The sequence below is a fragment of the Balaenoptera ricei genome, chromosome 10, assembly GCF_028023285.1.
Source record: "Balaenoptera ricei isolate mBalRic1 chromosome 10, mBalRic1.hap2, whole genome shotgun sequence".
NCBI classification, from domain to species: domain Eukaryota; kingdom Metazoa; phylum Chordata; class Mammalia; order Artiodactyla; family Balaenopteridae; genus Balaenoptera; species Balaenoptera ricei.
The window spans coordinates 99,630,382-99,656,368 of NC_082648.1; the positions used below are offsets into that span (position 1 = coordinate 99,630,382).

The 25,987-nt window shown below is 60.5% G+C and overlaps 2 protein-coding genes across 2 annotated transcripts in view; one reads left to right on the top strand and one right to left on the bottom strand.

Moving 5' to 3' along the window:
• Positions 1-11,973, top strand: part of SREBF2 (sterol regulatory element binding transcription factor 2) — a 59,975-nt gene extending 48,002 nt beyond the window's left edge. Inside the window, exons 13-19 of the mRNA XM_059937088.1 lie at positions 753-870; positions 1,707-1,816; positions 2,975-3,107; positions 5,586-5,754; positions 7,886-8,071; positions 9,554-9,665; positions 10,172-11,973. Coding sequence (XP_059793071.1) covers positions 753-870; positions 1,707-1,816; positions 2,975-3,107; positions 5,586-5,754; positions 7,886-8,071; positions 9,554-9,665; positions 10,172-10,392 — 1,049 coding nt within the window. The 3' untranslated portion in view covers positions 10,393-11,973. The remainder of the gene's footprint in view (positions 1-752; positions 871-1,706; positions 1,817-2,974; positions 3,108-5,585; positions 5,755-7,885; positions 8,072-9,553; positions 9,666-10,171) is intronic.
• A 2,423-nt stretch (positions 11,974-14,396) lies between these two features.
• On the bottom strand, positions 14,397-19,676 carry SHISA8 (shisa family member 8). Its single transcript, XM_059934877.1, has 4 exons — positions 19,153-19,676; positions 16,388-16,521; positions 15,466-15,612; positions 14,397-15,098 (listed from the first exon to the last, which is right to left on the bottom strand). The coding sequence occupies exons 1-4, from the start codon at positions 19,674-19,676 to the stop codon at positions 14,704-14,706; spliced, it is 1,200 nt and encodes a 399-aa protein (XP_059790860.1). The 3' UTR covers positions 14,397-14,703.
• Positions 19,677-25,987: the final 6,311 nt, after the last annotated feature.

The window sequence follows — 25,987 nt, forward strand, 5'->3', positions numbered from 1 at the left end:
GTGGACTGCCCCTGGCTCTCTCACCTCTGGTGGTTCTGGCTCTAGGCCTTCTCACCCAGAATGTGTTCATAAGTGTCCTGCCTCCCCCTTCTTGTCAAATTGAAACCCACACGGCTGTGGCGTGTGAGTGAGGGGAAGGCTGGTGACGCCCTGCTTTGGGCCTGCCAGCTGGGGGGGGCCTGTCGGTGACAGTCAGCTGTCACAAGCATTGCAAGGCTTCTTGTTTAATAGGCTCAGCCAGACAATTGCTGGCCACAGGCCCCACGCAAAGGCTCTGGTAAGCGGGAGCGGGGTTTCCCTAATCCCGCCAGGCAGCAGCCGGCGCCATGTTCCCCTCTGCTGGCTGTCCTCCTGAGCCACAGGAGAAGAGGCAGTCCCTGAGACGTGCACAGGTGTACTGTCCACCTTCCCATCTCCTGTCTTCTGATGAGGCTTGTGGCTGCCACACAGCTGCCAACCTTGAACGGAAGCGCTGGCCGTTGTGCCAGGAGGCACAGCACTCCTCACACGCCCCCCCCGGAGCCAGTCCAGGACCCGCGTAGTCTTGGGCTTGCCAACCCTCCCCGCCCCCATCCCCACCTTCTGACTGTTTAACAAGCAGTCTGGGGTCTGTTGAGGACTTTTGCCCCCATTCGGAGGGGATAGCTGCTCCTTGGGTTCCTCTCCCCACCCTCTGTTTTCTCTGTAAGGCAAAATAAGCCCATAAGTGAGACCCACTTACCCCTTCTCCTGGCCTTCCTCCTCTTCTTCAGCTGACCCCATCGCCCAGGTGCACCAGGCCTTCTGCAGGAACCTGCTGGAGCGAGCTGTGGAGTCCTTGGTGAAACCTCAGGCCAAGAAGAAAGCTGCAGACCAGGAAGAGGAGAGCAGGTACTGACCCCAGGAGGGGCCCCCTGCCTCGGGCCGTCTGCCCAGGAAGCGCAGAGGCGGCTGTGAGGCCTAGAAGGAAACAAGCCCTAGTGTAGGGTCGAGAGGGAAATCCAGTGATTCCTTCATGTTTATTTCTTGAACCTGGCAGCCCCACGAGAGCCCTCTGTGGGCTCTGACCTGGCCTCTTTGCCTTTTACTGCCAGACCAAGTGTATCACTTTCCCCCTTTTTCTCCTTTTTCTCCATCCCTTCACCAAGTGGAGTCAGTTCTTGGAGCAGTCAGGGATTTGATTCTTTTGCTTTGCTCTTTGCCAGGGGAAAGGTGGCCTGTGGAGGGTGTGGAATGGAATGTGGGGAGCTTGGCAGAAGGCAGGCGCTCTGGCCCAGACATCTTGTGGGACCCCGACCTGTATTGAGTGTGTCAGGCAGTGTCTTATTCTTACAGAGTTATTGAGCGCAGTCTTTCCTTCACAGAGTCAGACCTGAGAGGCAGACGGGCCAGGGTCATCTGGTTCACGGCCCAGTCCTGACTGGAGTGCACCTGAGCGGAGAGGGGAGGGCGGTCCTGCCTGGGAGGTCAGAAAACTTCTGGGCAGAGACGACAGTTGAATTGGGTCTTGAAGGGCGAGGGATGCAAGAGAAAGCTGGCTCTCCCGGCAGAGGGGAGAGTGTCAGGACCGGTGTCAGGGTGGCCTGGGGAGAGTGTGAGTGGTGTGAGAGGCAGAGCTCGGGGTGCCTGGCGTTGTGAGTCTCAGAGCTGGGGGCTGGCCAGCCAGGCCATGAGCGTGGTCCTTGTGTACATTCTGATGTGTGCGGGACCCTTTCTTTTCCTTCTAGTGAATTCTCCAGTGCTCTGGAGTACCTGAAATTACTTAATTCTTTTGTGGACTCTGTGGGGATTGTGACCGCCCCCTTCTCCAGCAGCTGCGTGCTCAAGTCAGCCCTTGGTAAGCATCTTGTGGGGCAGCTCTGCAGGCCTCAGGTTGCTTGATTCAGCCCTTCACAGCCCTTGTGTCCCAGGGTCCAGGGTTAGTTATGAGTCTGCACTCGAGAATCTTCTCTGGATCTGAGGTGTGTATCTGCGGCCCCATGTAGCCCCCATGCACAGTTCCCCCGTGCTGGACAATGTTTTGCGGGCAGGAGATCATGATCTTCCTAGAAGTGTGACCATGAGGGAGTTAGTGCCCTCCCTGGGCCCTGGATGGGAGGGGCAGGTCAGGAGTTCTCCCAAACGCTCAGAACGGGCAGCAAGTGGTCCCGGCACTGGGAGCTGGTGAGGGGCTCACCTTTCAATACACAGTGGTCCCCGGGGCTGCTCTTGGGCCTGACACTCCGCCAAAGAGGCCTTTCATCCGGGCACCTATATTGCTACGGTACCCGTCGCCTTGGGTGGCACAGCACAACCACCGACTGAATTGGCACCAGGACATTCTTTGCTTCTGTCTCTAAACTGCCATCTGGGTGATGGCACACGAGCTGTCACCTCTTGCGCTTCTGAGGCTGCTGGGGGGCAGCGATGTGGAGCTCCCTTCTGGCCGCTCTCCCTAGAGAGAGAAGGATCCCAGAGAAGCAGCTGCCCCGTTGTGACCACTGACCTCGTGGCCTGTCTTTATTTCAGAATTTAGAAAAGAACACGTTCTTAAGCCTTTCATCGTACAGGTCCACTGAGAAAACTTAGCCTCAGAGAGGAAAACACTAAAGAGATTCTAACCTGAGCCTGTTACTACAAATACTTTGGAAACACCACTTTTCACAACTGTTGGAAGTTTAGGTTGTTTCCAGCTTTATACTTAAAAATAACACCACAGTGAACATCTTCGTTGAGCTTTTTTTCTCTGTTTAGGCCAATTTCTTTGTGATGGATTGCCAAAAAAATGGGATTACTAGGTTAATAGGAGTGGACATTTTTAAGGCTGTTAATACAGATTGCCAAATGTGTTCTGAGATGGTGCTGGTTGGTCCTCCCACCAGAATCGTGTGAGAGGGCAGCCCACAGGCCCCAGCCCGTCGCCAGGAGGGAGAGGGGGCACGAACGAGGGGAACCAGGTGCAGCCAGCAGGCTCTGGTTGCTGTGGGTGCTGGAGCAGCGTTCTGTTCACCTCTAGGCCCAGACGTTGTCTGTCGGTGGTGGACGTCCGCGATCACCATGGCCATCAGCTGGCTCCAGGGAGACGACGCAGCTGTGCGCGCTCACTGTACCGAAGTGGAGCGTGTTCCCAAGGCCCTGGAAGCGACAGAGTGCGTAGCCCCCCTTGACCGCTTGCTTGCTTCTCTCCAGGGGAATCCCCAGCGCCAGCTGTGCCAGGCTCACTGGGTTAGTGGGAGGGAGCAGGTCTGGGTGGCCATCTGGGTGAAGGGTCAGGCAGCCTGGGGACTGCATGACAGATGGAGAGATGAAGTGAGGGGGTGAGGGCACCATGGAGAGACCAAACGTGGCGAGCACGTCTGTCCGTGTGTGTCACCCCAGCAGCGGTCAGCGCTGCTTCCGGGCCTCCTTGCACAGGCTGACGGGCAGGGAGAGCCGGCAGCCCCCAGCATCTTCAGAAGCTCCCGGTGGAGCCGGGCAGGGTGCGGATGGCTCACAGCCAGCACCGGCTTGTGAGGGCCCGAGGGTCCTTCTCTCACGTGCCAGCACTGCATCCGGTATCCTCTCCGCCGCCCTCCACACCCCCACCGGCGCTATCACTAAAAAGGCCTTTAGCACAAGGCATCACTGGAGAGCTTTTGACAGTCCTCTTGGGGGACTCATGCCTGCTTCTTGGGGGCATTTGGCCCATAGTGACGAGCAGCCTGCTGATATCCTGGCTGCTTCTGACTGGATCTGAGTGTCCCTGACGTCTTCTGCCATTCGAGAGGAATTGTAAAATGCTCCAAAACAGAAAGGCCTCACTGGGTCTTTCCTCAGAGCCAAGGCTGAGCAGATGCTTAACCAGGAGAGCGGGAGGGAGCTGAGAAAAGCAGGTTGAGGCAGGTTCCCTAAAGTCGGTCTGACACTCCGATTTCATTTAAGTAACCCATTTTTAAGCACCCTGACCAGTGAGCACCCATCCTGTGTGTGTTTTCTCCCAGTCAGTGCACCTGAGGAAACTGAGGCTCGACGGGTAAATCATCTAAAGTCACCTCACTTCTAAGAACAGAGCCCCGGCGTGCAGCTAAGACCCCCGGCAGGCGTTCCTTCCCCCGAACTCAGTCACTCCGGGGTCCCTTTGCTTTTTAGGGATAATGATGCTGTGGGACCCCTCCCCCAATCCCAGCCTCCCCATTGTCTCCCTGACCTGCTCTATGAAACGAGGCTAAGTTTCTCCAAAGAGTTGAACACCCGGCTTCTGGGGCAATGGCCATTAGAGAACAGGTGCAGATAATGGGACCAGTACTGTACGTCACCACAGGTAGCAGCCAGTGGTATTGTGGCTACTTTACAGATGAGGAAACTGAGGCACAGATTGTTTGAATGACCAACTTAGGCGGCTTCTTAGTGGCAGTCCTGGTGGTTGAGCCTGCGTCTCTGATCCCTTCCTGTCGGCCACGAGCCGCATTCTGGGGTCTCCTGTACCCCTTCCATGATTTCGTCATTCCTTCCGCGAATACTTAGCTGAGAGCGTACTCGGTGTCGGCTGCGTTCTAGGCTCTGGGAGGCGGCAGTAAACAGCACAGCAAGTTATAGCCGTAAGCGAATAGACAGTGGCCGTCCTGCCCAGCGCCTTCTCCTGTGGGAGCTGTCGCCTTGGCCTGTGCCAGGCCAGTCTCGGCTCCCGTGAAGCAGCCGGCGCATCGCTGGGAGGGGTTCCGGGCCAGAGGCCGGTCAGCCTCCGGGAGTTCGCACAGCGCCTGGTGAGGGAAGGAGGCGCATAATTGGGGGAGCCAGGGGGCCTGACCCGGGGGGCAGCCAGAGGAGGCTTGTAGGGGGCAGGACAGGAGAAGGCGCACGAGAGGGCCGGGCAGGTGGAACAAGTCTCAGGAGACAAGTGGGAAATGGTGAGAAAGGGTATTCCAGGCAAAGGCACCCACGTCAGCAGAGGCAAGGCGTGAGGAAGGGAGAGGAGATGAGCTTCGGTAGCCTGGAGCCTGGAGCCTGGAGCAGGGTCAGAGGCAGATGGGAGGCAGGGCCGCGGCCAGGCTGAGAAAGGCCTTGTTTAGAGCTTGCTCTCCCTCTGCTCCCCTCACTTCCTCCTCCAGCCATGCTCGTTCCTGGATATTCTCACATGTGTCAGACACTCAGGGCCTTTGCATATGCTGCTCCTCTGCCTGGAACCCTCCTTCCTAGAAATCCACACTCCTGCTTCCCCGGTTCCTTCAGGAGTTCCCTCAGGTTCCTTCTGCGTGAGTGTCACCTTTCCAGAGAGGACGTCCTTGACTATCCTCTATAAAACGCCACCCCCTTCCTCTGCGTGACTTTCCTTCATGGCACGTCCACCACCTGGCATTACGCAGTCAGCATCTAATGCATTTATTGTCCGGCTCCTTCACTAGGAAATGAATGCCGTCAGCCTTCCTTGAATGAGGAAGGTGCTTAGGGGTGGGAAGCCTCCCTCACTCAGGGCTGTCATTTCCGATCTGGAGCTGGGGATCTGGAACCATTATGGCAGCATGTGGTTTAACAGACAGACCCACGTGTCACAGCAGCGAGGGGGCAGTCGTCTCCGGCTTGGGCTCCCCCTTCATTCTCCTCAGGCGACGTGCACTGACCTCCTGCCTCTCGCCTCTCTCACCGCCCAGGAGCCCCCTGGTGAAGGCCGTCTTCCACACCTGCAGAGCTATGCACGCCTCACTCTCCGGGAAGGCGGACGGGCAGCAGAGTTCCTTCTGCCACTGTGAGAGGGCCAGTGGCCACCTGTGGAGCAGCCTCAACGTCAGTGGGGCCGCCTGCGACCCAGCCCTCAGCCATGTGAGTGGGGGCTGCTTGTGGCCCCTCGGGGAGGTGCTCAGCTCTGCTGGGTAAGAGCTCTCTTACCCGCCTTGAGCCCACCCAGCCCATGGGGCTGTGCGAAAGACAGACCAGGCAAGCAGCCCCCTTCCCCAGAGCGTAGCCTGTGGGTCCAGGTGGCTTTCCTTTCAGTACTTGGACGAGCATGTTCCCACCTGAGTCCTGGGTCCTGCGGGCCCTCAGCTTGGTCAGCCCCAGGCGAACCTCAGCTGGCCAGGGCTCTGCATTTGGTCCAGGCAGCTTGCCTGACTCCCCAGGCCCCCGTGGGCCCCCGCCCCCTCGCATGCACATCCTGAGCCAGCTGAGCGTCCTGGGCACCCCCGTGGCTGGCTGCACACCCTCGAGCGGGCAGCTGTGGTGCATTGTAGTTGCATTGCATGTTCTGGCGGTACCCATGCAATGTTTCCACAGTGCATCACAGAGGCCTGCCCAGCCCTCGAGAGACTTCCAGCCAGACCTTGTCAGAGGGCTCTGCTCTCGCTGCTGGGTCACAAGGCAGGGCCATCCGGGAGAGGGGAGGGGAGGCGTGCACGCAGCTGAAGGTGAAGCATCATCTGTTCACAGGGAGGAGCGTGGTTTCACTCCAGAAAGGGAGACAGGAGGTATGTCCTGGAGGGTCAGGCTCTGAGCCCCTCACTAGGGTTTGGTCTGGCACTTCTGGCTAGAGGTCATCAGTGGCCCCAGACCCTGGGGTGAACCCAGGACAGCAGCCAGCCCTACAGGACAGGCAGTGTGCCGACAGGGCCCAGGACCAAAGGCTCGAGGGGGAGCCACAGCTCGCTTTGTGCGATTCCTCTGCTGGTGTCCAGTACTGTTTGTCTTCATGAGAGAACTAGACTGTCTCAGCTTAGTTTGGGGAAGGAGAGAGAGGCTGCAGGCACCCTTGGGATTGGGGTTCCTGTGTCGGAGAATGAGCCTAGAAGAAGGGAACTCCACAGAGACTGGCCTCCCTCAGGGGGCAGAATTCAGCCCCAGGCTGCTACCCCACCTCTTAGAAGTGCCACGTTTGTTTGAGGAGGGAGACCTCATCCGTGTCCCCCCGAAAGCTGTCAGCAGCCAAAAAACACTGTGGCCAAGGGTTAGGCAACGTGCAGGTTCAAGGCAGGGTGCAGGGTCTGGGGCAGCACTGCGACCTCCCCAGGTCCAGCACCCTGGAGAAGGGGAAAGCCAGGCTGGACAAGACGAGGAATGGCCTGGGGGAGTCCATCAGAGCCTGAGGGCTGCATGTGACCCATCTCGAGAAGCGCTGCTCCCTGGTGCTGAGGGCCCTCTGGAGCGAGGCAGGTGGCCTGGCCTTGTTGGTGCCTGGCGGCATCTGTGCTTAATGGCACCAGTGTGGGCTGAGGCCAGTGCTTCTGAGGCCGGGCATGGTGCCTACACGCAGTGCTCTCACGTGACGCTCACTGCAGCCCTGAGGTGCCCGTTTTGTGGGTGAGGAAACTGAGGCTCAGAGAGGTTTGGTCATATGTCAGGGTAGATCTGGGTCAGTGGACCCAAACCCAAGCATTCAGCTGCTCTGCGGCTCTGCCTTCTTGGGCTCCTGTCTCCCCGACCCCAGAGGCCACTTGGGCCGGGCCTTGGTTGCCCTCTGTTGAAGCGAGCCTCTTCTCCCTGGTCCTCCATCTCCAGGCTCTGCTGCCACTTCAGGCTTTTGGATTCCACTGGAAGGAATGGGGCCGAGGCACCTTTTGAGTATCTCAGCCTTCCGGCCAGCCATGGGAGGGCTCCTGTGAGGTGGGAGGGACCTGTGATTTCCTGTCAGACCCGTGACGGTTTTATTCCTGTCCTCGCCACTTGTGTCCCCTACACGAGCCTGCAGCCTTTCTCTGAGCCTTGGCTTCCTCACCCACAAGATGGGAGAACAGATCTACCACCTGGGGCCATGGAAAGGACTAGATGCCGTGAGCTTAAGTTCACTCTCCAGCTGTTCTCTTGCTCCCTGTGGGGTGTTTTCCAGGCTCCCCCGTCTGGGGTTCCGCCCTTCGTCCCGGAGCTGCCGGGTGTCAGGCTGGGGAGGGCCTGGTGGGTGCTGGGATCCTTGCCCCGGGAATCGGCCAGTCACCTGTCTCCTCCCTCGTGGCCCACCCTGCAGGTGGTCCAGCTGCTGACCTGTGACCTGCTCCTGTCACTGCGGACAGCACTCTGGCAGAAACAAGCAGGAGCCAGCCAGGCCCTGGGTGAGACCTACCACGCGTCGGGCGCTGAGCTGGCTGGCTTCCAGCGGGACCTGGGCAGCCTGCGCAGGCTGGCACATAGCTTCCGCCCGGCCTACCGCAAGGTGAGGCCCGGCCTGCTGCCGGGGGAGGGCAGAACCCAGCACAGCACTGGCCTGGGGTCGTGGAGTCAGCCTCCTGAGGTCAGCTGAGCTGTCAGGCACTGGGCTGCGTGCCATGTATCCCCTTGTTTGGCTCATGTTGGTGGAGTACTTGCTGTGTGCCCAGCCCTGGAGCGTGGTGGTGAGCAGGCCACACGGCTGCAGACAGAGGACAATACAGATTGAGCCTCACCAGTTAAACTCGGGAATGGGGGGCTCTGGGGGCAGTGGGAGCAAGAAGGGGCTCCCAGTCTGAGCGGAGAGGGGCGGGAAGGCCACGAGGAAGCTCTACTCTGGCTTTCATAATTGGTGTCAGAGCAGCAGAATGCCCCTAGACAGGCCTTTCATTCTTTTTCTGAGCCACTGGGGGCTTTGGTTCTGCTGCCTAATGCCCCACGTAACATCCCCTTGGCGATGGCTACACGGTCTGAGATAAGCTCTGAGGGCAGGTGTGTAACTGGGCTTACTGGAAGCAAATCATTTCACTGTGTGGTTTATTTTTATTGCTAATTAGGGTAATATACTCAGCATGTTCTCGCCACCTGAATTATTTTCCAGAAATTCAAGCGAGAAGGCCAGAAGTGTGGGGAGGGAAGGGTGCGAAAAAGAAGGGCTCAGGGTGAGGCTGCCCCCACCCTAGGATGCTATGGGGCCCTCGCAGGGTTACGCTGTGGCCCCTGTGTGCAGCGAGCCAGGACAGACACGGCAGATGGAGTACAGTCATGTGAGAGCCACTCCCCTCGCCGTGGAGAAGAGGAAGTGTGCCCCAGGCACTGTGGCCCCCATCAAAGGCCTCCTTAGAAAAGACTGCCACCTGCCGAAGCCCTTCACCACCTCCCCCGGTGCCTTCCAGGGCAGCGCTCCTCACACACTGAGATGTTAAGGTGTAAAAGAACCTTGAGATGTTAAGAAATTAGAGACCTAGGCCTGGCCCCCCCATCCCCAGTGACTCGTATTTACAGAAGAGCTGCAGACTTTCACCTGGAAACCTCTGGACTCTGTTCCTTTCTGAAGAAACAGGAGGCAGCAGGACCCTGAACCTCCTTGGTGCCAGCGCAGCCGCCCCCTGCCCCCTCCTGTCCCTGCCTCACCTCTGTCCTGTTTTCGCGAAGTGAGGGTCCCCCCAGGCTACTTGTCCTCCAACCCCAGAGGGCACGTTGGCGCTCCGGGTCAGCCGTAGAGGAGGCAGCCCTTGGCCTCTTAGCTCGCCGCTGTCTTGCTCCTGCCCCACCAGGTGGCCTGTGCTGTGTTCCCCTTTTCTGCCTGGCTTGTGTCGGGGGTCTGAGTGAGGACGAGAGAGGTTGCTTTCAAGGGGTGAGCTGGGCAGGGTGTTGTGGAGAGGAGAAGGGGTGTCATCGGGTGGCAGACGAGATGCTGCAGGGAGAGAGACCTACTGGGGCACAGACAGGTGAGGACCCCCGGCTTGTGTCCCCCTGCACCTCCCAGGTGTTCCTGCATGAAGCCACCGTGCGTTTGATGGCGGGGGCCAGCCCCACCCGTACACACCAGCTGCTGGAGCACAGCCTGCGACGGCGCAACACTCAGAACGCCAAGCACGGTGAGCCCACCAGCACCCAGCGCCAAGGCCTGGGCGGGCCCTGCCTGGGGAGGGGTGGGGAAACGGGGGGAGGAGCCCAGCCCTGCCCTGCCCTCGGCATCTGCAGGGTTCTCAGAGGCCGCGGGAGAACCAAGGAAACCCAAGGCTTGATTTGGTGGGTGCCGGGGGAGGGTCCATGAGGTGCTGTGGGGCTGGGACGGCCTTGGTCGCGTTGTCACGGGTCCAGCCCCGAGTGAGGAGGGGACGGCTGCGGGGTCGCCCCACTGTGGGAGCCGGGAGCCGGAGCCCGCTGATGGGCCACACCTCAGCCCCGCCTCGGAGTAATAGCCTGTGGCACCGGCCGGGTTCAGCTCATCTTCTCTGTGAACTAAGCAGAGAGCACTGGAACCTCCCTCACTTGGGGGGCGTCAGGGTTAAATAAACCAGCTCACACCGAGCCCTGGGAACAGCGCCTGCGTCCTGGCGGGCTCTCATCTCAGCGAGTGCGTGTCTCATCGTTCCCACAGGAGAGGCGGACGCCTGGCCCGGCCAGCGAGAGCGGGCCACCGCCATCCTGCTGGCCTGCCGCCACCTGCCCCTCTCCTTCCTCTCCTCCCCGGGCCAGCGGGCGGTGCTGCTGGCCGAGGCCGCCCGCACCCTGGAGAAGGTGGGCGACCGGCGTTCATGCAGCGACTGCCAGCAGATGATTGTCAAGCTGGGGGGCGGCACTGCCATCGCCGCCTCCTGACCCCCGGGCTCTGCCCACCTCGGCCACCACTTCCCTCTGTCTCTCAGTCTCTCTCTCCCTCCTCCCTCTTGTCTGTGTTCCTCCCCCTCCTCCTCTGCCTCCCAGTCTCTCCCTCCTCCCTCTGGGAGCTGTGGGATGAGCCGTGGCTTCTGAGTTGTCACCTGCCAAGGCTTTTGGACCACCTCAGACTAGTGGGCCCCTTGGGCAGAGCCCCTTTAAGCTACTGTGGATAGATGCCCACAGTCCAGGCCCCAGTGGGCCTGAGAGAGGAAAGTCAGGGCGGGCAGGAATTGGGGGCACCCTGACTTGGAAGCGGCAGGGGGAGCTCCGAAGCTGCCCGGCCCCACCTCCAGCCCTCCCAAGACACTCTCTCCTGTGAACATCTCTCCCCGCCATTTCCTGCTTCCTTGTTTTTTATCAGGCTTTCCCTCTGGGGGACTTAGGTCTCTGGGCACCAGAGCGCTTCACCCTTGGCACTGTGCCCAGCACGCCCCCCCCCTTTTTATACGAATGTTTTTATATCAGTGTGCTTGGGGTTGCCGTGATGCAGGGCTAAGTTGCTGTGGCATTTTTCTTTCTCTCCCTGGGTCTGCGTCCTCTCCCCTGTGCCTAACAAAGCCAGTGCATTGTTTTCTCTTTACTACACAGGACAGCCAGGGAAGGAGGGAGCCCAGCCCTTGGGAGGTGGGTGGGAGGTAGGGGGCAGACCTGGGGATGGGTGAAATAATGTCGGCATAATTTTTTAATTTTTTAAAAAATAAACGGTATCTTATTTAAGTGTCCTGTTCCTTCCCACTCCCCCGCCCCCTGGGATGTCAGCCCAACCTTGGGTTAGTCCCAGGGGGTTGGGAAAGATGAAGCTACCCATTAAGGACTGGGGACCAGGGGCCTTCAGTATGGGTTCTCAGCTCCCTCTCATCCCAACTCCTACCTCCATAGTCTGTTTTTTATCCCTAATTCTTGACCTGAAAATAAGCCAGGGTGGCAGGGACCAGACCCCAACCCCTCCCCAGTGACAAGCCCCTTTTCAGGGTGGGCACTAGGAATGAAGCCCCTTTCCTTGAGGGGGGCCCTGGAAGGAAAAGTGATCCCACTCTTCTGGATCCCTTGGCTTGGTGCCTACCCGGACGCCATTTCTCCTGGGACCCGAGGGCTGCCTGGTACCCCGGGGCCTGCTGGGAGGCTGAGAGGGGCTGCCCTCCCTCCCTCCCCGTGCTTCTCACCCGCTCAGGCTGGTTGGGGCAGAAATTGGGCCGGGACCCTAGCACAGATGGGGGTACACACAGCAGGGAGGGGCTCCTCTGATGCCAAGTGCAGGCTGGAACAGTCAGCTTGGACCTCACCCACTTTTTCTCTCCTGCCCACCTGCCTCCCCCCCACTGTAATTTATGGCCCCTGCCCACTGGGTGAGCTAGCCTTTGTGTCATGTGTATATACTGTGCCTTTTCTCATTCTTGTTTAGGGGTGGGAGGGGGTGGTTTTTCACTGAACAGGGGGATACACCTATGGCTTCCTTGATGTGGAATCATTCACTGTGTCCTGGATGTAGGTTATTGAATAAACACAGATTGGTACCACCCAGCGTGAGGCGTGTGAGGGTCTGTGGCATGACCGCTGTGGTGACTGCATGGCTTGGCCTCCAGTGGGTCAGAGACTGAGGATAGCCACTCCCTCTCCGCCGAGAGGCCCCGGGGGGCTTCAATCTGACGGACCTTCCTTGCCTGCCCACGCACCTGGCCCCTTCCTCCCAATGCCGGCTGCCTGGCTCACACTCCAGGGCTGGGACAGACCTGGGATAAAAGGGGTATTGGTGGTATTGCTGGGGTCAGAGGTCACTGTATGCAGGACACAGAGCTGGCTGTTTAGGGGACAGCAGAGTGCTTTGGGATTTGGGTTGCTAAGCCCTTCTGTGTTCACTCCTCAGAGAGGAACCTCTCCCCTATTGGGTGGGCTGCACCTTGGTTTCCCCCTCTCCCGGGAGGCAGTGAGCTTCTGAGGATGTGGCCTGCAAGTCACATCCAAGTCCAGCTCCTGTACTTGTCAGCTGGGTCCCCTTGCGTGGGGTGTGGGGGGGAGGGCGCGCATCACCTCAGCTTCCACTTCAATGTGTGCAGAATGGGGATGACAGTCCCTGCGTTTGACCAGGTCCCCATAGGCTGTTGGCCAGTTTGAGCGACACAGCACACGTGAAGTGCCAGTTTATGGTGAGGGCATAGTGAGGCTGGTGAGGGGCCAGACCACAAGGAGCGCTGGGATGGGGGAGTGCTGGGCCCTGTGGGGAGGCGGGGTCAGCAGTGCCACATCGGGATAAGCCTGGGGGCTGAAGTGCGTGGTCCATGACCTGGCCCGGCTGAGAAATGGGCCAAGTCCCTTCAGCTCTGGAAGCCACTCCGTTCTCTGAAGGGCGGTCACAGCAGGCCACACCGTCCCACGGGCCAGAGCAGCCCGGGGTGGGGCTGGCAGCTGTAGCTGGTCCTTGTCTACAGTTATTACAGCAGCGTTTTCAGTGGAGGCCTGGCCCCCTGGGATGTAGATGCAGGGCCCTTGGGACTGAGAATGAGCCAAGAGGTCGTGCCCACCTCCCAGCATAGCCTAGCCAGGGCCTATGTCACCAGGGTGGGTGGCCATGGGTGGCTGATACGTGCCCAGGAACCCAGTCCTTTTGTGAGTCTCTGCAGGATCCATGACTCAGCACCCACCCCCCTCCCCCAGCCGTATCTGTACGGCTGCAGGATAGTCTCGGGGGCAACCCCCCCCATCCTGGGTTGAGGGTGTATAAGGGCTGTCTTCCCTGTAAGCCATGGGGGTCCTCACTGCAGGCATGACCATGGGCTTTGGGCTCTGTTCTGCCCTCGGGCTTCTGGGCCTTGTTTTCCTCAACGGGCGTAAGAAACAGCAAGGTGGACCCTCCTACAGGTGAAGAGCTGGTGGGTTTGGGGGCCTCAGGGCAGCCCAGCCAGCAGGAGGAAAGCCTGAGACTGCCTGTACCCTGGGAGCAAGGGCCCCTCTGCCAACACACAACCTTCCCTCCTCCCCCACACCGCCTGCTGCTGCCATCCCACCACCAGATTCACAGTGGTTGCAGAATACGGAAGAGTCCTAAACTGGAGTCAGTTGGGTGACCTTGGCAAGTTACTTAGGTCTCAGGACCTCAGTTTCCTCTTCTGTAAAGCCACACACCGTGGGGCTTTTGTGAGGATTAAATGGAAGAAATAGCAGCAAATGGTGGCCATTGTTATTAAAACAGTATACCGTGCCTAGGATACACACGAGGGAAACTGTTGAGGTCACACAATGGGGTCACACACATAACCCAGCCCTCAGTCTCCCCCCAGTGCCTGGCACAGACGAACTTGATGCACACAGGCTGTTGGCAATGCCCTGGGCCATGGCCAGGTGCTGGGAGCCTGCCTGGCAGGAAGGGGGAGAGCTGGCAGTGCCAAGCATGAGTGGGGTGAGCACCCTGGTGGGGGCACTGCCAAGGCTCTGGGTCCAGCATCCCCATCCCCGTTTTCCCCCAGAGCAGCCACCGGGAGGAGGCTCCCCCATCCTGAGTACCAGCTGTCTACCCAGCCCATAGCCCACAGCCATCAGGGGGGTGGCCCTGGGCCAGGCTGACCAAGTGGCCAACAGCCCAGGGGCCGGCCCAGGGCCAGAAAATGTCAATGAGGATCAGCCAGGCTCAGGCAACTCAAGCTGTAGAGCAGGTGACCGGCTGGAGGGGGCCCACCTCCATTAAGGGGCATGGACCCTCAGGAGCCCACCAGCCCTCTCCCCTGTGCCCAGCCTCAAGATGGCTGGGGCCTAACTGCGCCCTCTCCCGTGGCTCCTACTGGTGTGGACATTAAGCCTGGCATTCAGCCCTGACCACCCTCTCCAGCTACTTCTCCCTGGCTCCCAGAACCCTTGCCCACCAGCTTTCAGGAGCAGTCCTCTGCTCTTGCACATGCTGTGCCCTCTGCCGGCACTGCCGTCTGTCCAGTCAATGACCAGTGCCTCCGCCATCAGCGCCTCGCAGAGCCAAGCTGGGGCTCCTTTATTCTCAGGGATGGGAGTCACAGAAAAGGGTTTATTTACACAAGGAACCCGGGCCCTAAGGCCCCCAGGACAGAACCACTGGCTTTACCCAAGTGGGCCTCTTGGCCCTGCAGGCTCCGAGGCTCCCAGTCCAGTGGGCAGGCAGAAGGGCTGGCCTTCACGGCCAGCACCCTTCCTTCCGGTAGCCTGGGCCCCCGATCAAGCCCATGGCGAGTCCCCCAGGCAGAAGAGGGCTCCTGGCGATGCAATGCCTCAGAACCAGCGGCCCCTTTTTCACACGGTGACCTCGGCTTTGCTGTTGGTGCTCAGGTGCCGGGGTCCGCGGCTGGCGCGGCCATAAACGCCAGGGGGCTGCGGGCTGAAGGCCTCGGGCAGCTTCTCCACGCTGAACTGGCGCCGAGGTGCGTCGCCGGGCCTCCGGGGCGCTGAGGAGGCATGAGACGCCAGGTGGCCGCGGGGGGCGGGCTGGGCCGGGCGGCCGGCCGTCCAGGCCTTGTAGTGGCCCGATGGGGTGGGGCCGGCGGGGGGCGCGTAGCCCGGCGGGGCCCAGGGGCAGGCGTCGAGCAGTGCAGGCAAGTCCTCGGGGGGCCTCCGGGCTCGCGCCGGGAGGGTCGGCGGGGCAGCTTCAGTCGCGGGAAAACGCTGGTAGAAGTCCCGCGGGGAGGCCTCTGCGGGGACAGATGGGCGTGGGTCGGGGGCGTGGTCAGGCCCGGGGGCGGGGCCTCAGCGCCTCCAGGCTGGGACAGTCTGCTGGGGCCTGGGTCTCAGCCCAACCGGGGAGGGATAGGGCGGGGACAGGCCGCTGGAGACGCGGGCTTCCTACGCCCGGGTATCCGGATTCGGCGACGGGGTCCCAGACAGGCGGCCTGATCCAGGGTGGGGTACGGCCGAGGCGTGGCAGCCGATTGGCGTAGGCGCGATGCGGAAGCTGGGAACTTTAGAACTCGAACTGGGACCCCGAGCCCTACAATCTAGGAGCTTGGACACCCCGGGTGCGGTGGGCCCGGCGCTCCGGGCACAAACCTGGCCACTCACCTGCGGCCTTGAGCGCGGCTGCCTTGAGCGTGGCGTACTTGGCGTAGTCCGGCTGCCTCGTCAGGCTGCCGCCGCCCTGCAGCCGCGGGGCGCGCGGGGGGCCCGCTGTCGCCGAAGCCAGGGGCACGTTGATGGGGCGTTTCTTGTCTGGATGGGGGAGGGAGGAGATGAGACTCGGCCCGCTGACCAGAGGACACCCTGCCCCTGCGCTACCACCTCTTCGCAGCCCACTCCCCAGCTACAATTCAATGAGAGCTTGTGAGGTGACTTATGAACTTATGCCTTCGAGACTGAGAGCAGAACCTGACTCTTGAAGACAGACTCTCCAGTGTCTGGGACAGGGCCTGGCTCAGAATAACGTGAATAACAGCAGCCAGCCCTGAGCGGGTGCTCATCTAACAAAAGACTTGCCAGCACATTCCATTTGAGCCTGGCACTGAGGCCCAGGACCTGCTTCTCCCAGAGGTGAAGAGAATGTTTGAGGATTGGAACCCATACTGGGGGGAGGGGAGGTGCTGTCAAGCCTGCCTCGCCAGCAGGAGTCCAAGAGGGAGGCACCAGCCTGAAGGAAGAGGCCCACAGAAGGCCACAGACGCAGGCCAGTCAGACCCCAGGGCACTGAGCCAGAGCCTAGAACCAGGCAGACCCCAGAGCCTGAGCTGGGGATCCCCGAATCTAGAACCTTCCTCACAGGGTCCCTGAGGCTGGACATTGCAGGACCCGTCGAGGGACCCTGGCCACCAAGAGGAGCTGACTAGTTTGCCCACCACCCACTCACACACCTGCAGAGGCAGGCGGCTCACTTCCATTTGGGAAACAGCTCACAGCCTCAGCACACCCCTTCCCCTGCTCCCAGGCCCTGCTCAGACAAGGGCGGCTCTGTGCTGTAGATCAACAAACGCCCTCCCGCTAGTCTACTCGCCTGTGCTGTTGTGGAGGGAGCCCTGGGGGAGGCCATCGCCCATCTGCACCTGGACACAGCTACCCAGAGGTGGGTCCAGAGGTGGAGGCAGTGGCTCCTGGGGGTCAGCCTGCTTCAGAAGTTCTGTCAGTGTCCTGTGGGGAAAGAGTGGTGACAACCAGCCCTCCACGCCTCCTGCTTCCCCATCAGCCAGGTCTGGTCTATCAAAGGCCAGCCCCAGCCATTGCTTCTCACTGTGTGGCCCTGGGCAGCTCTTTCAACCCCTCTGGCCTCCCTTCTCTCTTGTGATTGACCTCATACATCCAGTTTCCCTTCCCAGGCACGACCTGTAGCCTCCACATGGCCAATTCTCAGAGTAGGTCAGGAAACCAATGGGGTCACGTGTAACCAGGGCCACCTTATTTTCCAAAGGCTCCCCTCCTCCCCTTTCTGGAGTCCACTCCCCAAGACCCTCCATGTTGAGCCTCCTCTCCCAACACAAGCTCTGTGAGTGTATCAGGCCCTTGGACTTTACTATCCTCCATCTCCTCCGGGAAAACTCCTACTCATTCTTCAAACCCCACCAGAAACCTTCCTCTACCAGGAAGCCTTTTCTACCTGCTTACCTAACGCCCCTCCTGCAGCAGGGGCTTCTGCTGCATTCTGGGACAGAGCTGCCAACACAAGCACGGAGAACAGACAAATGAGGGGAAGGAGGAGCCAGGAGATCCTGCAGTGGCAGCCCCGCACCAAAGGCTGTGTGACCTTGGGCAGCCGCCTCCCTGGCTACCAGGACACCCAGCCCCCACCCAGCTGTGACGGAATCCGACTGAGCCTTCCCCACAGACAGCCAGACCCAGCCTTCAGCCCAGCTGCCTTCAGAGCCCGGAACCCATGATTTTCTCCTAGCTTGGTCTCTCCCTCCTGGAGCTGGGGCCTCAAATGACTGATTCATGAAGAAGCACACTGGAGGTGGGACACCTGGGGTGGGCACAGTTTGGCTGCAATGTGGCAGGGTCTGAAAGTCTCCTAGTGCCTGCCTGAGTTGACCTTCATGCCCTGCCCACTCCTCAGCTGCCCACCCCTGTGGTCTCATCTCTGAGCAAGCAGCCACCAACCAGCCCTCCCAGACACCTGAGCAGTTTTCATGCCTCTGAACCTTTGTAAAAACTTTCTCCAAAGACAGACTCCAACTCCTCACCAAGTCCTCTGAGAAGCCTTCCCTGACCATCAACCTCAACACGGCAGAATTAAGGGTGAGACTTGAGGGGAGGGCAGGGCTTCAGAGCATACCCACACACGAACTCAAGTTAGGATCCAGGTCTCCCCAGATAAGAAGCAGGAGTCAGGGCACACAGGACCCTAAAGCCCAGAGAGAGGAAGGCACTGGCCCAGGCCACACAGCACATCAGGGGTGGTCCAGCTCTTCCTGAAGCATTACTAGACCTGTTTCCCGGTCCCCTGAGGATGAAGTGGGTTCCAGTGAATGTGTCACTAGGCTGCCCCAGCCACCCCCTCTATACCATCATGGCCCTCAGTTCCTGCTGCCCCACTCTGGTCAAGGACAGGCCCTGTCCTCTCCCCCTCACCCAGCATGAGGCTCCAAGCTCAGGAAGCCCAGGCCCTGCTTCTGAAGCATCCAGGACCCAGGCTGAGAGCCACCACATTGCACATCACGGATGCAGCACAGTAGCTGAGGCCAGGGTTCCAGGCCCAGCTCTGCCCTACAGCTGTCTTGGAGCTGGTGGACTAAGTGGTCGGGGGAAGAGGGATGCCATGGAGTGCCAAGGAAGCCCTCTTGCCCTTGAGGTCTAGGAGTGGGGAAGCATCCACACCTAGCCCACCCAGGCATGGGGGCCTCTCTCCACTGTCACTTCTAAATACCAGCCTGTTGTACACCATGTCAGCGGCCCACACATCCAAGGGAGTAGGGACCTGGGTGAGGAAGTGAGGAGGGTGCAGGGCCCAGGACAGGGGGGTGGCTGGGGGCATGTGAGTGTGTCGGGGGCAGGGGGGGCGTGGGTGAGGCTTCCAGGGTCAGGACACAGAATCCCAGAGCTCCTATCCCAGCTGAGGAAGAGAACCTGGGTCCTGTGGCCCCCACTTCACATGAAACTCAGAACTCAGCTAACACCTGTCCAGGCCTCACCAAAAACGAATCTGTACCCCGCCACATACACACTTCAGGTCCGCTTCTACACAGGGGGATACCCTGACCCTGCCTGGGGGCGCTGAGTGGGGTGAGTGGGGAGGCCTTCTAAAAACCCTAGGGAAATAAGGTCAGGCCTGAGTCACAACTATGGGGGGTGGGAGGAGAGGAGGGAGGGAAAAGTGGGTAGAGAAGCAGGAGGGGAGAGAGCCAAGAGAGCTATAGAAAATGTCCCTTCCCTGGGGACCCACGCCTCCACCCTGCGCTAGTGGGGCTCGGGTCCCCTCCCCTAGGCGCGGATCTTGTGCCCTCGGTCGAGCGACCTGCCTTCCCCGCCCACTCTGGAGAAGGCGGGAGCCGCGGGGGAAGGCGGCCCAGCACCCAGCTCCCGCCGGAAGGTCAAGGGGAGACAGAGCGGTATCAGCTGTCTCCCTCCGTGAAGGGGGGGTGAGGGGAGAAAGAGACCTGGAGACAGAGCAGGGAGGGAAAACCTGGAGGAGGGGGCTGCTGAGAGGACCAGAGTTTCGGAGAGGGGCGGGAAGGATGAAGGATCGCGAGGGGGCGCCCACCTGGCAGGCCACCTGTCCCTGGGCTGGGAGGGGATCCCGGGCCCCGGCCCCGGCCGGCGCGCGCTCACCTGGTCACGGTGCGCCGCGCGCGCGGGCTGTGCGCCCTCTCCAGGCCCAGACGCGCCCCGATGCCGGCCAGCACGAACAGGGCGGCGACGCCGCACACCGCGTAGACGGCCGTGTGGCTGCGTTCGCGGCCCGGGTCCCGGGGCACCGTGGCGTCGCGGGCACGCGCGGGAGGCCGGCCAGTCTGAACCCAGGCTGGCGTGTCGTAGTTGGAGCAGCGGCTCTGGTCAAGGCGCCGCGGCCCGTCGTGGCAGCAGAAGCGGTAGCCGCACGTGCCGCAGCAGAAGTTGTAGGCGCCCGAGCTGCAGTTGAAGGGCGGGTCCCACTGCCCCATCACGTCGTAGTAGCCGCGGCAGCGGTCGCCCCCGGCCGGGGCCGCCGTGCCGGGCGCCGCCGGCTCCTGCGCCTCGGGGCCCCCCGCGCCGCCCGACGGCGGCCGCGCCAGCAGCAGAGCCAGCCCGAGCGCGAGCCCGAGCGCCGGCGGGCCGCGGCCTCCGCGCAGCCCCCGCGCCCAGGCCCGCTCCATCGGGCCCGCGCCTTCGGCTACAGCACCCGGCGCATGGCGGCGCGCCGCGGCTCCCTCCCGCCGCGCTTCGGGCCCGCTCGTCCGCGCCCGCAGGGATCAAGCCCGCCCCGCCGCCCTGGCGCTGGCTCCCGGCGGACACCTCCTCGGTCGTCAGCCTCCTGAGAGGACCCCAGACCCGGGTGGGCTCGCGGGGCCGCGCCTCCGGTGGGCGCGTCCTGCGCCGAGGCTCACCTCGGACCCGAGCCAGCTAGTCCGCGCCCTGGGACTCCTCCCGGGCAGGGCGGCGGGTCCTCGCCTGCGCTCGGTCCCGGCCTCTCCCCGGCCCGGCGGGTGTGCGGGTCTGGGGCCTAGTGGGGGCGGCGGGCCGCCGGACACGGCTGCCTTCCCGCCGCCCGCTCCGCGCTGCCCGCGCTCTGGCTGCGGCTCCGGCTCCGCGCGGCCTCGGGCGGGCGGGGGAGGGAGAGAGCGGGGGGAAGGGGGGCAGGCGGGAGGGAGGCAGAGCCGGGGGAGGAGCGCGGCCGAGGCGACGGGAGGGAGGGGGCGCGGCAGGGCCCGCACAGCCTGGGCGCCCCACCAGGGACCCTCCCCGAAGGCCTCCCCCAAACATTCCTCGGAACTGGCGCTCCAGAGGGTTCAGCTCAAGGCTCTCAGAATTGTTACTTCGGACATTACGCCCGCCGCGGGAGCGCTTCGGTTCACAGGTGCGGGGACTGAAGGGACCCAGCAGCCCCAGGGAGTCGTTGCTGCCCACCCACCTTCCTTCCCGTCCCCTCCATCAGTTCCGATCGAGACAGAGGTGTGACTTGAGGCAGGGAATGTTAAATGGGAAGAAAACTCCCAGCAGAGCCTCAGCAGAGGGCCAAGTATGGGTCCCCTCCGCGCCACCTAGGGAGGAGCTTTAACCCCGGGATGCACACCCTGGTCCCAGAACTTCTCTGACGCCGGGCTGGGGTCCTGGGGTGACCCCACGCCTGTGGGCGATGGACCTGGCCTGGTCGGCGCCCTCCTGGGATCTCTCCGCCACCCCAGGTGTGAAAGGGAGGAGATTGGTTTAGCCCCGTGCCTTGGATGAGGACAGCAGGGCGTCGCCTGGGGGCAGAGCCATGGGCAGACCCTTTGCCCTGGTCCCCACAGGATGCTCAGGTCCTTTCTCAAGCCCGGGGGCAGAGGGTGAGGGGCAGGTATGGAACCTACTCGGAGCACTACTCGGTTGTGTTTTTGAAGTTGGTTTTAATTGGAGAATATGACCCGAGCCCAGGTGCTTTGCTTTTCTCTGCCTGTTTCTCATTTTAACATCAAAAACTGCCCGTTCTGGGGGGCAGGGATCAATACGGGGCCTCCCTCTGTCTAGATGGGAGCATCAGGAGGGCAAGGGCTGCATGGACCGGTTCCCCGGTGTTCCCACACAGCGCAGGCCTCTGCCATATTTGCTGAATGAATGAAGTGAAGTGCCTCTAGTCTCCAGTTTCAGATAAAGAATTTGGGCTCCTAGGGTCCTTCCTGCTCCCCCTTGCATCCTCTCTTCACTCAGCAACTGGGATCAGCTTATAAAAATGGAGGAGGTGGAGGGAGGAAGAGGGAGAAGGATTTACATTTAAAGGAGGATCAAGTTTTCTTGTTGATGAGATGAGGGGCTGACAGGCTAATTTCAGGGCTAAAACGGGAAGGCGGGTGACCTCCCTATAATGCCCTCCCCCATCAGGGTGATTCCTTGTGCCCTGGCCAAAGACAGCCTGCTCCTCCCTCCTTCACCCACAGACACGCGCAGCCCAGAAGACCCTACCCCATTAAAAGACTTTATTACAATTTTAGAGAAAAAAGAAACTAGATGAGCAAAGGGATAAAATGAAATTGCCTTAATCCCATCACCAGGGACAACTGATGCTTTACATACTGTTTTGTAACTGGTTTTTAGTTTACTTTTTGCTGTCAAACTTTCAGATTATTATTCTGTTTATTTATATATTATAAACTATATTTTCTGGGGCATCCTTTTCTGCTTCCTTAGCTGGTATTCCTAGACATGGAAACCATGGCACAAACTATCCAGTTTGTATCAGTGCCCCCGTCACACGCTGCCAAGCAGTCCTCTGTGTTACTGGGTCTTGGAAGGTGACTGCTTCTCCCCCGCTTTCCCACCCTATTGCTGGGCACTAGGTTTAAAGAGGCTCGTCGCTGCCCCCTGGGACTGTGGCTTCTTCCCATGTAGGATCACCCTACTGGGCCCAGAACAAGTCTTCCAGTGCTTTCCTCCCTGGGCCCCTCTCTTGCCCCCACTGTCCTGGCATCATTGGGTGCTCTGCTCAGCTTCCACCCCAAGTTGACTGCAGTCAGGATATATATATATGTATATATCCATTTATCCAATGAAGGAGCTGGCTTTCAGCTGCCCCCTCCACTGTGCCCCCAAGGGATTGATGTCCAACCTCCAACTCCTCCCCACATCCATCCTCCCCATCTCAGCCTTCTTCAGTGGTCAGCCAGGAACAACAGATGCCCACATCTACCAGGTCTGTGCCAGGCACTCCATGCCCTCTCCATGTGAACACATAGCCTTGCAGTGGGGGAAGCAGGAGAGGGCAAATGCAAAGACAGACCACAGCTAACTGGCTGAGCCCTGGGGTCTGGCCATTCATTCAGCTGACACTGTCCCCCAGGTGCCCAGCCATGTGCTGGGCAAGGGGATCTAGAGAGGGAGCAGTCCAGCTAAGGGGGGATCCCTTTGCCCAGGCTGCCCTCCCTGGACCCTGGGGTCTCTCTCCAAAGCAAGGCACCAGAGCACCAGCCCCTCATCTCCACTGCCTGCCATCCCCAAGCCTGTGTCACCAAAAATCATCCATTGATCCAGGCTTAAAATAACCCCTGGCATCTGCAGCGAGCCCCATGTGGCGGGCAGAGGAGCCGTGTCTCTGTTCATGAAGGGAACCCGCCCCACCCCCAGCTCCAAAAGCTGGCAGCTGGAGTGTGCGGGTGTCTGAGTGTGCTCACGAATGTGAGTGACAGTGTGCATGTCTGGTGCTGGCACGGCTATGAGAGCCTTCCCCGCACGTGGACACGTGTGTACATGTGTGTGTCAGTGTGAATATGCCTCTGCATATGTGTTCTTCCCTCACTGTTGAGTCCTCGCCTGGTGTCCAGCTCTGGCTGGGCAGGGCTCAGGGTCCTGAGAGGAGAGGTTGTGGACATTAAGGAAAACTGTCCTGGGCCTCAGTGTCCTGATTTTAGGTGGTAGGTCACCAGTCTGCCCAGCCCTCCTAGAGAGAAACCCAAGACCCAGGGAGAAGAAATGACTTGCTGTGACTGGCACACAGCCTGGAAGGGCTGGGGTATGGCCTGGAACCTGCACTGTGAGCCCCAAACCTACCTTCTGGCCAGTTTAGTACAGAGAGAGCAGCTGGAGGACCCCAGCCCAGAGGCCAGGCAAGTGTTCCTATCCCCTGGCAGCACACCCAGTGCCTGACTAACGCCTGACATGACAACTCCTCCATAAGCCCCCGGGCCTTCCAATAGGTTGTTTCTTCCTGGAAGGCCTTTCCAGCCCCTCACACTGAGAGCTCCTATTTATTCTTAATTTTGGAACCAGACTAATGTGGGTTGGAATTCCTGCTCTAGTAAGACCAGTCGACCTTTCTAGGCCACAGTTTTCTCATCTGCAAGATGGGCTGCTAGCTCCTCTTTGGAAGGGCTGCTGGGAGAAGCCAATGGGTCTCTGGATGAAAAACATCCAGGAACAAGCAGCCTTTTGGGAGCCCCCGCCACAGCGGTGCTGAGAAGATTGTGATTGCCACTGTGGGTGCCATCCACAAGCCTCAAAGGCCTCATTCCCAAGCCCATCTTGCTTCTGTTTTGTCCATGGTGGAGGGTTACGCAAGAAGCAGAGATTCTAGGGGACTATGTACTCCCTGCTAGTGCAGATGCGAAGCCAGTACCGGGAGGGGGGTCTGGAGGGGAGGGCCCGAGGCTCCTTTGTCTCCATGAGAGGCAGCTCGTGACTCAGGCTCTAGCTGCCTGTGGGAGGGAGGGGACCCCCGGGCTCCTGAGGTCGCGAGGGAGCGCGGGTTGGGGGGGGTGGTGCTGGGAACTGGATCTCAGCTTCCCTTCTTAATTCCGCATCACCCAATGAAGGTGCAAATCCGGAGCTGCCCACCCAGACCATAGCGCGGGAACAGGCCCAGAGCGGACGGTGCTCGGCGGAGGCCATAGAGCGCCTCCACCCGGGACAGGTGCGCCCTGACCCACCAGCCTGCCCATTCCTGGGACACACCTCCGAGGTCAGATCCGAGCCCGGAGCCGGAGGGCGGGGGACGGAGTGGGGGACGCCACCTCTCCCCAGAGTCGGGGCCATGCCCTGCATTTGGACCCCTCCTGGCTCGGACCGCGGTCCTTGGGCCTCGCTTGAGGATGGGGACCCCGCGTGAGCGCGGTGGTCCGGAGTTTAGAGAGGCTCCGCTCATCCGTGGCCTCCCTTTTTCCCTGCGGGTGGGTCTTGAACCCACCCCTTCTACATGCTCCTGACCCCGCCCCTTTCCTGCTACCTGGAGGCTCGGGGTTCCTCAGCCCCACCTCTCTCTTGACCCCGCCCTCGCCGCGCCTCTAGCCCAGGCCCCACCCTCTCCGTCCCACAGCCCCGCCTTCCGGTGCCTGAAGGCTGGCGGTCAAAGTGCCACCGGTCTCGCTGACCGCAGGAGCCGCCGAGATAGACTTTCACCTGCCCTGGAGTTGCTGGCACTGTCCTAGATCCATGCAGGACGCCCGGGGCTGCTCCTCAGATTCTCTGCAGCTCAGGGGAGTGAGGAGATGCTCAGAGGCTCGCTGGGCCCCAGGACCCCTGCAGAGTCCCCGGAAAGAGCATGGACTGGAACACAGGCATGGGTGTCCTCCTGGCTTCTCCTCGACTCTCCATGTGACCTTGGGCAGTGGTTCCTACCCCCCAACCCCCCTTCCCCACCCCCAGGTCAGGATCAGGCAGCTGGGGAGCTGGCTCAGATTGGAGAGAGGTCAGATTTCCGTTCTGGGTGAGGGAGAATTTGGCCTGAGCCACCAACAATAGAGCAAATGGGAATGAGCTCCCACCCTGTGCCCAGAGAAGGGCCAGAGGGGTCTGGTGGCCTCTCACAGGTGACAGAAAGGGTGAGACCAAATGATGGGGCTGGAGGAGCACCGGGTTCCCTGAGGTGGGTGCCCCTGTGTGCCATGGGGCAGGAATGGCCACAGGGAAGGTTCTGACAGCCTCACCTGGCACTCAGGGGCCACAGTGCCCAAGTCTCCAGCCCCTCCTCCTGCCCCCTCTTCTCTGCACCTTTGCACACAGTTCCTTGGGCCAAGAATGCCCTTTCTCTGCTCTGTTCCAGCAGGAAAACTCCACAGAACTCAGGGCATACCTCCTACTCTCAAAAGCACTCTAAATGCTAAATTAGTCACGCCCCCTCCCCGGGACTTCCCCGGTGGTGCAGTGGTTAAGAATCTCCCTGCAGGGGACACGGGTTCGAGCCCTGGTCCAGGAAAATCCCACATGCCGCAGAGCAACTAAGCCCCTGCGCCACAACTACTGAGCCTGCGCTCTAGAGCCCGTGAGCCACAACTACTGAAGCTCGCATGCCTAGAGCCTGTGCTCCACAACAAGAGAAGCCACCGCAATGAGAAGCCTGCGCACCGCAAGGAAGAGTAGTCCCCGCTCGCCACAACTAGAGAAAGCCTGTGCGCAGCAACGAGGACCCAATGCAGCCAAAAATAAATAAATAAATTTAGAAAAAAAAAAAATTAGTCATCCCCCTGCTTGGGGCATTCCCTGGCTCTGCCCTGGCCTGTCATTGTGTCCCGCTCTGTCTCTCCCACTGGAATAGGACCTAATGGCAGGGTCAGAGGCTGACCTCCTGGCACTGACCAGAATGGTCCTGGCACAAAGCAGGCGTGCTGGGATCTGGTGTGATCAACGGTGCAGTAAATAGATGAGCGATGGGAGTAGTAACTCCTGAGACCAGAGCCTCAGGCCAGCTCTGGGAAACTCACTTCCCAGAGGGAATTTCTAAGGGTTGGGGGCCCTGGGCAGAAAGGTATCTGCATTCCAGGGAAGGAAGGAAGTAGAGGCACTTCTGAGGTGGAGACCAGACTTTCCACATGACCTCTTTAATCTTGGACAACTGGTTGGTCCTCAGGCTCCGTTTTGAATATGGGAGACAGGCCCAAAGAGATGCCACGGCTTCTAAAGGCAAGGGCGATGTGGGGCCATCCTTGCCGAGACAGAGGGAGGTTAGGGGTCAGGTCCTTCCTCCCTGGCCTCACCAGCTGGGCCTCCCCACCCCCAGCCTGAG

Bases quoted from the DNA above. Each gene is read 5' to 3' on its own strand.
- SHISA8 (XM_059934877.1), bottom strand. From the start codon at position 19,676: ATGGAGCGGGCCTGGGCGCGGGGGCTGCGCGGAGGCCGCGGCCCGCCG. The intron at 15,613-16,387 runs GCGAGTAGACTA...TCCCCCATCCAG, and splicing joins CTCCCTCCACAACAGCACAG to ACAAGAAACGCCCCATCAAC. The intron at 15,099-15,465 runs GTGAGTGGCCAG...CTGTCCCCGCAG, and splicing joins AGCCGCGCTCAAGGCCGCAG to AGGCCTCCCCGCGGGACTTC.